The 10,425-nt window shown below is 43.5% G+C and overlaps 1 protein-coding gene and 1 long non-coding RNA gene across 3 annotated transcripts in view; one reads left to right on the forward strand and one right to left on the reverse strand.

Annotated features, from left to right (window-relative positions):
- Lor (loricrin) overlaps positions 1 to 412 on the reverse strand; it is a 1,914-nt gene extending 1,502 nt beyond the window's left edge. The window contains exon 1 of the mRNA XM_004632318.2: positions 1 to 412. Within this exon, the coding sequence (XP_004632375.1) occupies positions 1 to 362 (362 nt within the window). The 5' untranslated portion in view covers positions 363 to 412.
- Positions 250 to 9,552, forward strand: LOC111817082. 2 transcript variants are annotated; one of them, XR_002821353.1, is made up of 3 exons: positions 250 to 329; positions 7,994 to 8,223; positions 9,386 to 9,552. It is a non-coding gene; the product is annotated as an uncharacterized LOC111817082 (long non-coding RNA). The 2 variants fall into 2 exon arrangements; XR_002821352.1 differs by lacking the exon at positions 250 to 329 and adding an exon at positions 372 to 458.
- Positions 9,553 to 10,425: the final 873 nt, after the last annotated feature.

Consider the following 10,425-nt stretch of genomic DNA (forward strand, 5'->3'; position numbering starts at 1 on the left):
CCTCCTCCGGAGCTACCGCCGCCACCGCAGCTGGAACCGCCGCCAGAGTAGCCGCCTCCACAGCTGGAACCGCCGCCGGAGTAGCCGCCTCCACAGCTGGAGCCGCCGCCGCCTCCGCCGCCGCCGCCTGAGTACTTGACACCTCCTCCAGAGCTGCCGCCACCGCCGCAGCTGGAACCGCCGCCGGAGTAGCCGCCACCGCAGCTGGACCCGCCACCGGAGTAGCCGCCTCCACAGCTAGAGCCGCCGCCGCCGCCGCCGCCGCCACCACCGCAGCTGGAGCCGCCGCCGCCGCCGCCACCACCAGAGGTCTTACAAACCACTGGAGGGTAGGGGGTGGGCTGCTTTTTCTGGTGAGACATCTTGTCTAAGGAAGAATTGCACCCTGAAAAAAGAGCGGAAAGGCATCACTGGATAAGCCACAAGAGAGCGCTGTGAGGGATGCAGCTCTATCCTTGGTAACGGCCACCCTGCTCTGAGAGCATCCTACTTGGTTAAGCCCCAAGTTCCTCTCAGGAGCCTCAGCTTTCAGCTGGGTTGCTACTTTTGGGAAGGAATTGATTATTCTCTCAGAAAGCCTTGGCCAAGTTGAAATAGCTGAGTTAGTGGCACCTACTCTCTCTATAAACTCTGTCTGACCTTTGTGGTGTGTTTTTAGGGCTGCTTCTCATCTTACATAAAATGAAACAGTAAACATTTGTTTCTCAGACTTTTTCCAGTCCTAAACAGCAGTTCTCTTTAGTCCAAATAGAAAATTACCACAAATCTCTACTTAGGAAGGAGATTTTGCCATTTCTAAGGCAATTGAGGGAGATGTGTTGGGATGCAAGAGGACAATTATACCCCCCCCCCTTTTTTTTTTGTCAAACTCGAGCTCAAACTCAGCCTATTCTACTGAGTGAGGCTATGGCCCAATAACTAGCTATTAATATAGACAGGGACTTCTTGACCTTGTCTGGGCGCAGGGAGGAGGACCCAGGTGGTCCTTTGGAGGAGCATCTCCTACCAGGATACCACATATTAGACATCTCTTTTGTGACACACTGAAGTTCCAGCTTAGTAGAAGGAACAGGGACTGGTAGAAAGCTAAATCCTTGCACCTCAAAGTCATTCACACTGTCTGTAGGATTTGGGTTTCTGTGGCTCCTCTGCAACATTCTCTAAATCCTCTACACTCTCTAATCCTGGACTCAGCCCCTCCTCCTAACAGTTTTATGAAGTCAGCCAGCCTTGGGTCCTACTGCAGCATCTTTCTCTGTCTCTAGTCCAATTGCTACTTCTTTGAGAGTACCAGAGAGGCAGACAATAGTCTTGGATTGGTATAGTTTACACTCTAGACTGAAGACCAATAACTCAGCACCCCATCCCTTTCATGACTCCTCTCTTAGTATGAGTGCAGTGCACAAGGAAGGTAGATATTTCGGAACTCCCAAAGGGGAAAGATTCCCCATCCACTGAAGCGCAGCTGGAAAGATGAGAGCCGGTAAATCCCCACTTACCCAAAGCACCAGGAAGGGTGAATGAAGAGAGGAGATGCTGGCGATGTGAGAAGCACTGGAAGTCCTGAGGTTTTATACTCTTTGTCTGTCCTGACTCATCTATTGATCAGGCCAGCCTCTCATGTTTGACCTCACTTACGTGACCCATAGCTGTGGGCCCCACCTCCTTGAGATTGCAGGCACAGGGTGGCCCATTCATGAAGATTTTGGCATTCTTGAGATAGGCAGCTTAGTGTATGACTGGCCCCTTCTCTGATGCAACTGTGGAGCAGGCTGGTCAGTGGAGATGGCTAGCCAGAGTGGATGGTAGACATTGTTTCCAGCACCTCTGGAATGGGCCACCTGTCATAGCCAGCTTGAGGCATAGTCCCTGATGTGTGAGGCAGCCTATGAGAATCAAACTGGAGATTGGTCCAGGGAGTAGGGTCTTTCAAAGCCCATGGCTTCTGATCTTAACTGGTCTGTAAACCTTGAACTTTAAAATTGGTTTTGCACTTTTGCTAAAATTTTTGTTTGGGATTCATGAGAGCTTTGCTGGAATGTCTTTGTTCTGCCTACTGGGCTGTAAGGGTACAGGGGCCCCTGGTCCCAGTTCTAGACTGGATATCATGGACAGTGCTGTAACCAAGATGCCACTACGGGCTACTTTGAATTATCTGTGGAGAAAGCAGGCATTGGAATTCAATATTGACTTTCTTTGCAGAGGTGCAGACCAAAGACCTGGGCCATATAGTCCTTGCTGCTGTGGGCCTTTGGCTTTGGTATCTTGTGGCAACGCTGACCTCAGCCAGGGAGGTCACCATGGAATGGAATAGATTTGAGGTTACATGTCAAGGTTCGGGTGCTCCCTTTGCTACTTGCCAGCTGTGTCACCGTGGGCTCAGTCATAGCTCTGTATGCAGTGCGTGTAGAGGGGAAGCCCTGCACAAGTATTTGTTGACTATTGAATGATCAAGTTTTCTGACCCTCAGTTGCTTGTCTGTCACATAGGAATAATAATACCTGGTCTATTGACATGTGGAGAGAGAATAGTTATTTCAAGTATAGGAGATGCTGCCTTTCAGTTTTGTCACATAACTGATCATCCTTCTATGGAACCTCACTGGACCTTGAATATGAAGGCCAGAAAGAAGTCCAAGAATGGTCTGAGACAAGCTCAAGTCTTCATTTAGGAGATTAACTCAGAATGTCTCTGTTGACTCTGGGCTGGCAACACCACTTCTTTGCTTGCAGAGCAGCAAGTTCTCCCTTCTTACATCATTGGAACTCAGTTGTTATTATTTAAGATATCGTATTCAAACGTTGTTCCACCCAGCTCTGTGTTGAAACAACTGCTCCAATAAGAAATTAACTTAATTATGGTGGAGTTTTTACTGATTCAAATGATCCTGATTAGATGTGGCTTTCAGAAACTTGTGGCGCTGGTTTTAGTTTGGATAGTAAGAACTCAGCTGAATCCAAGTGTTCCTCTCCTTCAAGAACACCCAGGAGAGAGAAGGTAGAATCTGTTGGAGAATGCAGTTTTCTTTATTTGAAGCTGAGGCACCATGGAGGTTTCAGAGGGAAACAATCTCATGAGGAGGGGTCTATGGTTCCTACCCTTGCCTGTGGCCCATATGGACCCATGACCACGTGTTCATCAATCTTTAGTAGAAATCTGAGTGAGTTGGTATTGGTAGAGGGTTCGTGGGAAGGAATGTCTGTAATTCTAAAATCATGGCATTTCTATTTTTTGTGTGTTGAAATACAATTTCTTATAAAAGTGGTGAAAGGAGGCTGCAGTGGTTTCTTTCATATTCTTATGTGTCAAAATGACGGGATTTTTTTGAGGATGTCATTACTTTTCTGTGGAATTGTAAAATATGAAGCATAAATGGCTCCAAACAATTAATAATCTTCAATTGTCCATTTAACCATTTTTATTAACACATGATAGTTGTACATATAAGAATTTGACACATTCATACAGTGTGAAATGATTAAATCAGAGATGATTAGCTTTTTTTTTTTTTTTGCGAAACTGGGGATTGAACTCAGGCCCTTGCACTTGCCAGGGAAGCGCTTATTCCACTGACCCATCTCCCCAGCCCTGATTAGCACTTTTTGTGTGAGCATTCCAAGCTGCTTTTTGAGCTCCATTTTGCTATTTCACATATATAATAAATTGTTGTAAATGACAGTTATTGTACTATCTTATAAAATGCTAAAACTTATTCTTCCTAACTGTATTTCTATACCTCCTTCTCATTTCTCAATTAGTGGTTGTCTTCTTGTGTCTTTTTTCACTAAATATAGTATCCTCCAGTTTCACCTATGGTGTACAGAATGCCAGGATTTCATTCTTGTGTGTTAGGTTTGGAGGCTTATGTTTTTCTAAGATCAATAAGGTATTTTTTCTGTCAGTTTTAAGGACCTTTTTTAGGTCCTAGTAAAGGTCCAGATTTAACTGTATTCAACGAGCCAACACAGCGTTCTGGGTACCATGCTAAGCCTCAGAGAAGAGTCAATACCAGATCTTGTGTTTCTCACCTCGCATGAGGTGTGATTATGCAAGCATGTATTCTAATTTATTCCCCTGGACTAGAAGTAGTCCTAGTGGGGTATCTGTATGGATGGTAACTGATTATCACTTTTCACCATATCAGGTAGGAAATGGTAGGCCATTGTGGGGTTAGGACATATAGGTGTGTGAGCTTTTGTAAGACTTGATTTGCCAGATTTTTACGATTTACAGCCTTAGGGCTGTGGAGATGGCTCAGTGGAATAAGCGCTTCCCTGGCAAGCATAAGGGCCTGAGTTCAATCCCCAGTTCCAAAAAAAAAAAAAAAAAAAAAAAAAAGATTTACAGCTTTTATGTGCTTTTGTACTACTATGGTGCTAGGGATTAACAGGTATTCAGTAAATCCTGTTGGAATGGAAGGGAATTTTTGAGGCCTATTCACTAGCCATCTTTTTTGGAAAGATGATCCTTTCATGTTGAAACTACAGGTTCAACCCAGCTGTTGTGTAAGTGAACAGAAAAGCATTGCAGAAAATCCAGGGATACTTGTAGAGATGGTAGTGTTTGGCTAGAAGAATTTTATTGCGCTTCCTCTGACAGTTCTCTCAATATCTGATGAGCAGGCCCTATAGGGGAGGGGTGTGTGTGTGTGTGTGTGCGTGTGTGAATTTCATATTTCTCTGAAAATGAGAATTCACTCAAAATAAGCTCTGGTCATTACCATGGTGATGGCCTGTGGCATGCAGATTATACCACACTCTTCTCTTACTCGGTGGCTACTTAGTAATGGCAGGTACGGCAAGGTGATTGGAACTGGCATTTTTGATTTCTAGTTTACGTGGGTGATTATTTTCTGGTTAGGTCTTATTTTTGAAGAAACCAGGGTTCCTTAGAAAGTTGTGGCAGTTCATGTATTAAGGACACTTAAGGCTTATCTGTAATCATACATAAGGCCTTTGGAGAAAATTTAGCTTCTGATTCATAAGCCACAAAAAAGTTGGAGACTCTTTGCTTCTCAGTTTGGCTTTTCTTTGCAGTACACTTAACTTCCTATACAGGCATCTTTAGGGAAAGAAGATAATGCCTAGCTCCGCGATGCACAGCCCTCCCACCTTCACAAGCTGTGCTGGAGGGGATGTAGGAAAGGAGGGGATGTAGGAAAGGAGGGGCTGGAAAGCTGCTTCTCAGATCTGAGGCACACAACACCTGCCCCGAATCCAGAAGGGCTCTGGGCTTCTATATGATACAAGGCTGTTTGTCAAAACCTTTAAGTAGCCCAAACTATACAATCCTCATGTAACGGAAGTTAAAAGAACAACAGATAGTTTGTAAAGAGTAACATATACAGAGACCAGGGCCCTAGGAGCTTGGCAGGGTGGGACTAAAGCTTTAAAAGCCCTTTACACTTCCATGGAATGGAAACATTTTTCTTATGTCCTGGCCCAGAAAGTAGAAGGATGCCTATGGGGAGGCTACTTCCCTCCTCTCTCCAGTCCTGCTGGCCAACAGCTTGAAGGACTGGTTATGCGTGGATATTACATGGGGAGAACAGCTGTCTAGGAGAACTGCTCTGGAATAGAATTCCTTCTGGCACCTGTCCTGTGGTCATCCCACCACCAGCTCCATGTCCCACGCTGCTTTCCTTTTCCCGGAATTTAGGCGATAGATTGTAGTAGTTGTATCCTCTCATGACGTATGTCTTCAAGTTCGAGTTGTTCTTGGGAGCAGGCTTCTCATTACCTCTTTATCCTGCATCCCAAAATCCTCAGGTCCTGGGCCTCTATCAGGATGTGTGGACTTTGGGATCCAGCAAGAAGCACAGGAAGGTTGGTCACAGCTTCCCAAGGAGCTTATCAGTGTATAGAGGAAACTGCACCCAATGCTACAGTTGCCTCAGCCTGGGCTCTTCCTGTGTGGGCAGATTCTGGCTTATGGACAGTGGTCACTCTGTGTTTTACTCTCTCATAGTCCTGTGTGCCCAGGGAATTGTTATCTTCATTTCTGGATGTAGAAGTGGCTTGAAGAGGCAAAGCATTTTTCTCCAATTCTCACAGCTTTTAGAGTAGTAAATTCAGGATTCAGACTTAAGTTTTTTGTCTGTGAATCTTGTGTTCTTTCCATGTACAATGTACCTTTTCTCTTTGGGTCCATAGGAGTTGGACAGGGATTGCTTCTCAGTCAAACTCAGGTTCATACCCTTTGGGCGGCAGGGAACACATGGTGTTTCCATCAATGTTCACAGCTGTTCTGGGATGATATTATGCACTCCTGGCTGCAGGTGCCAAAGGGGTCATAGAGACTTAACCCTTCCATTTGTGGAGGGTGATAAAGAACCTAGAGCCCATAACCTAGGGCTAAGCAGTGGGACACAATCTAGAACCTGTGTCTTTAGACACCAGTGTCATTACTGTTTCGCTAGGTTGTGATTTTCTTTTCTTTCCTGCTAAGAAGAGGGTCTTGGCAGTGTGAACAGGAATGAACTGATAGTCAAAGTTTTTTAGCTGAGCCCACTAAGCTGAGGAATGCTGCAGACCTATGTACACTATCCTCTGGACCTGGAAGTAAATTGCTGATATGACATATCCCAGCTTTCACAGTTAAGCAAGCTGTTCTATAGCCTGAGGGCTCAGGGCCTTCATTTCCCTCTTATATAAACTTTATGAGCAGGGAGGTGCAGTGAACACTATTTGTCTTTCCCAGTCCTAATCTAGGTTAGGGAATGTTGCCTAAAGCCTCTCAGGTATATAATGGTTGTTGGTGGTCTGTGAATGTTGGCTCTCCAGCCAGCCAGTCCTCAGATATCTCTTGGGTGTGTGTATCTGCATCCTAAAGAAAACAGACTCAAGAAAACATCCAGAGCCTATTGGCATCTGGTTGGAAAGCTTTACGCCTTTTAATCACCTGTCACTTTAGGTAACCTACACTGAGGTATTTCCCCTTTAATGGGGATCACTGAAAAGCAAGGCAGGGTAAGAGCTGTTTCCACTTTGGTTTCAGATCCAGTTTTGATTCTTAAATGCTACTTTCAGGAATTCCCCGTGGCTGTAGTAGGCTTTGGGTGTGAGCTCTGCCAAGGGCTGAGCTTTCTCTCTTGCCCACAGATAGCAAACAGGATTTACAATTGAAGACAAAATGTGAATCCAATCTCTGCTATGGCCAGTAAACCTTGTTCCTCAGGCTTGCCAATTAGTCTTAATTTTTAATCGTTATTCAAAATATGCTCTTTAGAGGGCCAGCGAGATAGCTCAACGGACTAAAGCGCCTGTTTTGGCAAGCTTAGGCAAACGCAGGGACTACTGTTTGATCTCTGGTAACACATGCTGGGTCAGCCCCGCCCCCAGGGTGGGCTGAGCTGGCTGGAGTCGCCTGTAATCCCAGCACTGGGGAGGCTGAAAGCAGGAGGATCACCATGAGTCTGAGCTGTGTGGTGAGACTTGTAACAACCAAATAAATAAATAAATAAATAAATAAATAAATAAATAAATAAATAAAATTTTAAAAATATGCTCTTTATTTCCACAGCAGCAGTCTATTGAAGTCAAGTAGAAGCCTTGAGGAGATTGCCTTCCCATTGCTTCAAAAAGAGAGAATGACTACAGTTTGGTTAGGAGGTCTCTAGTGACTTCATTTGATCCTGTCCCTGGCTTCAGATAATTCTAAAGCAAAAAAGGATAGAACAGTGATTCACACTTGGGTTCTGGGGACCTTCTTTTCTGGGCTAGGAGCATCATTCAGGTGGGATTGGATCCCTGAAGTCTCCATATCTTCATCTAACTCAGGGCTGAACCTTAGAATAAATAAAATATTGAAAATATTTATTGGTCTGCCAAGGGGAGGAAAAGAATTTAGCCTCATAGTATAGGGGAATAGAATCTGATTTAAATTCCCATGGAAACTATAGATGAAATGAGCCAGCGACAGCAAACTACTTTCCTTGCCACCCCACATCCACCTTTCATCTGAGGTACCTGATTCTCTGTTTCTTGCTTCTTAGGTTTTTGAACGTCACTTCAATCATGCCTTCTCACAGACCCTGGTGGCACATGATCCACTGGATCCAGAACTTTCTGGATCAGCCCTGAAGCAGAGCTGTGAGCCATGTGTTTTGTCAGCCTCTGCTATTTTCTGAAGGGTAAGATCAGAATCTTTCCTCTTTTGAGATCTTGGGATCTTCCAGCATTAGTGTCCAAGTCTGTACTCGGCAACAATAATCTGTGAGTTCAGGTAAGGAACTGTTCCTCAGACTTGTTTCTTCATTTATATAATGAACATAACTCACCACCATTCTAATCCTGTTGATGCTTCCTTTCCATGACCCCTCTCTGGTCAAAGAGAAGGGAGAGATGAGGCTGGTCAGGGGCAGGGAAGAAATTGAGTAAGATGATAAAAGAGTTAGGGATCTCTTAGAGGACAATGTGGAAACTGCCTTCCTCCTTGGGTGCTAGCCTCAGACTCACTTCAGAGGCATTTTAGGAACTTTTCTCCCAAGAGTATTTCACTGCCTGAGCTAAGTATGAGGAGAAGGGTTGGGTGACAGAGGTTGGCCCCTGTTACACAGAGTATCATTACCAAGGGTGGGTATAATTGCATGAATTAAGAAAGGCATGTGGTTAGGCATGTAAGTTGCTATAGATCTTCTTGCAATTGAATCCCAAAAGAAGGCTTAATTTGTGGGGTTTTTTTTGTATTTTTTTTAAGGGAAGGGTCTGCAGGGTGTTCAAGGTCTCACTACTAGATTGGACTCACAGTGATCCCTCTGTTTATAGTCTCTAAGAACTGGGATTATAGGTGCACGCCACCACACCCAGTCTCAATTGCCCTCTCATCATGCCCTGGGTGCAGGGCCAGCATGGGAGGCCTGTGGATTGAACCCCCAGACGTGCTGATCTATTTGGCCGGCCCAGGAAGGCTTAATTTGTGCCATACATGGTCTTAGGTCTGTGCATGTGTATGCAGTGAAGCCCTTGTGGTAGAACTGGCCCTCTTGTCTTCTTACAGGTCATTCTGCTGTATACATGAAACAAAACAAAGCAGATGAATATCAATGACAAAATAGCTACATTACAAATTTGAAAATACAACTAGTTTTCAAGTTTTGGCAAGTATTTTTTGCAAACAGATGTTCATTATTCTAGTTCAGTCTTTTACAAACATACTGTACAGAGTCATATATAAAACAAATGAAAATATCTCTGTCTATTCAATTTAGCACAAAACCAAAATGAAGCAATTAAGACTTTGGAGAATTCTTCAAAGGTACAAAGAAACAAAATGGTTATTATTAATCTCTCAATTTTTTTACTGTAAATATTTGTCACTTAACAGACATAGTGTTTGATATAGTTTCTTTTGTAATGCAAATACTTTTGTTCTTCCCTCACTGTAGGCCAAATGAAGAACCAAAGGAACGCCGTAGAGCTCCACAGTACCTTCAGAAGGAGCCCAAGAAGATAAAATTCATATCTTTAAGAAGATCTTATATTTAAGAATCTGTTGTTTCTGAATTTTTCACAAATAAAAAATACTGAATTCTCATAAAATGATGTTTTTTGAAACAATAAATACTGTGAGGTACAATAAATCCTACAGGAATAATAACAGAAACATGAACAGTTTCCTTTGGCAAATTTATCTTGTTCTTAATTTATACTTCTTGTTTATATAAACTCAATTTTGAGTTTTGACTTTTCCTGTAGCACTGTTGTCATGCAGGTGTCCCCATGTCACTCCATGGTCTCTGTTACCATTAGCTTTAACAGCCATATTCCTTTGCTCTCTTATCCTCTTACCACTTAGTCCTATAGCTGTCTTATGCACTGTGGACTCTAGAGCTCTGTTGAATTTCTTTGTGTCTTAGTTATCTCCCTGACCTACTGCTAAAGACTGTGTCTTTCTCTGTATCTACAGTGTGACCACATAGTAGGTGAGCAGAAAGGTTGGTTGTGTACGGACTCCCACCCCTTTCTTCTTAGCTTCTATGACTTCTTCATACATAGTCTTGTGTTTCTTTTGTCCCGACTTGGTCTAACTCTACAGAACCCTTGATATCCTTCCAAATTCTACTTTTGTTTCCACAATTGTTATCTTGTCTTCACAGATTTCTGACCTGGTGTCCCAGAGACAACTGCTTTTTGTGTGCAAATGAGAAATATGAGAAAGGGCAGGAGAGAGTAGAAGGTTTAGGGGGAAGGGCACTTGAAACAGAGGTCACTCAGAATGCTTGATAGTCAAATGCCCATGAAAGAAGCAACTAGAAAAACATTGGAAGAAATGAATTTTTTGTTAGAATTGAAAAACTACAAACTATAGATAGGTTTCTTCAGATTTGGGATTTGGTTTTTGCATTCTCTTTGTTTATGTGCATGTGTGTAATAGACACATGTCTTCATATATGATATGTGCATTTTTCTGTGTTTACTCGTGTCT

This window comes from Octodon degus, unplaced genomic scaffold, assembly GCF_000260255.1.
Source record: "Octodon degus isolate 3935 unplaced genomic scaffold, OctDeg1.0 scaffold00048, whole genome shotgun sequence".
Taxonomy (NCBI): domain Eukaryota; kingdom Metazoa; phylum Chordata; class Mammalia; order Rodentia; family Octodontidae; genus Octodon; species Octodon degus.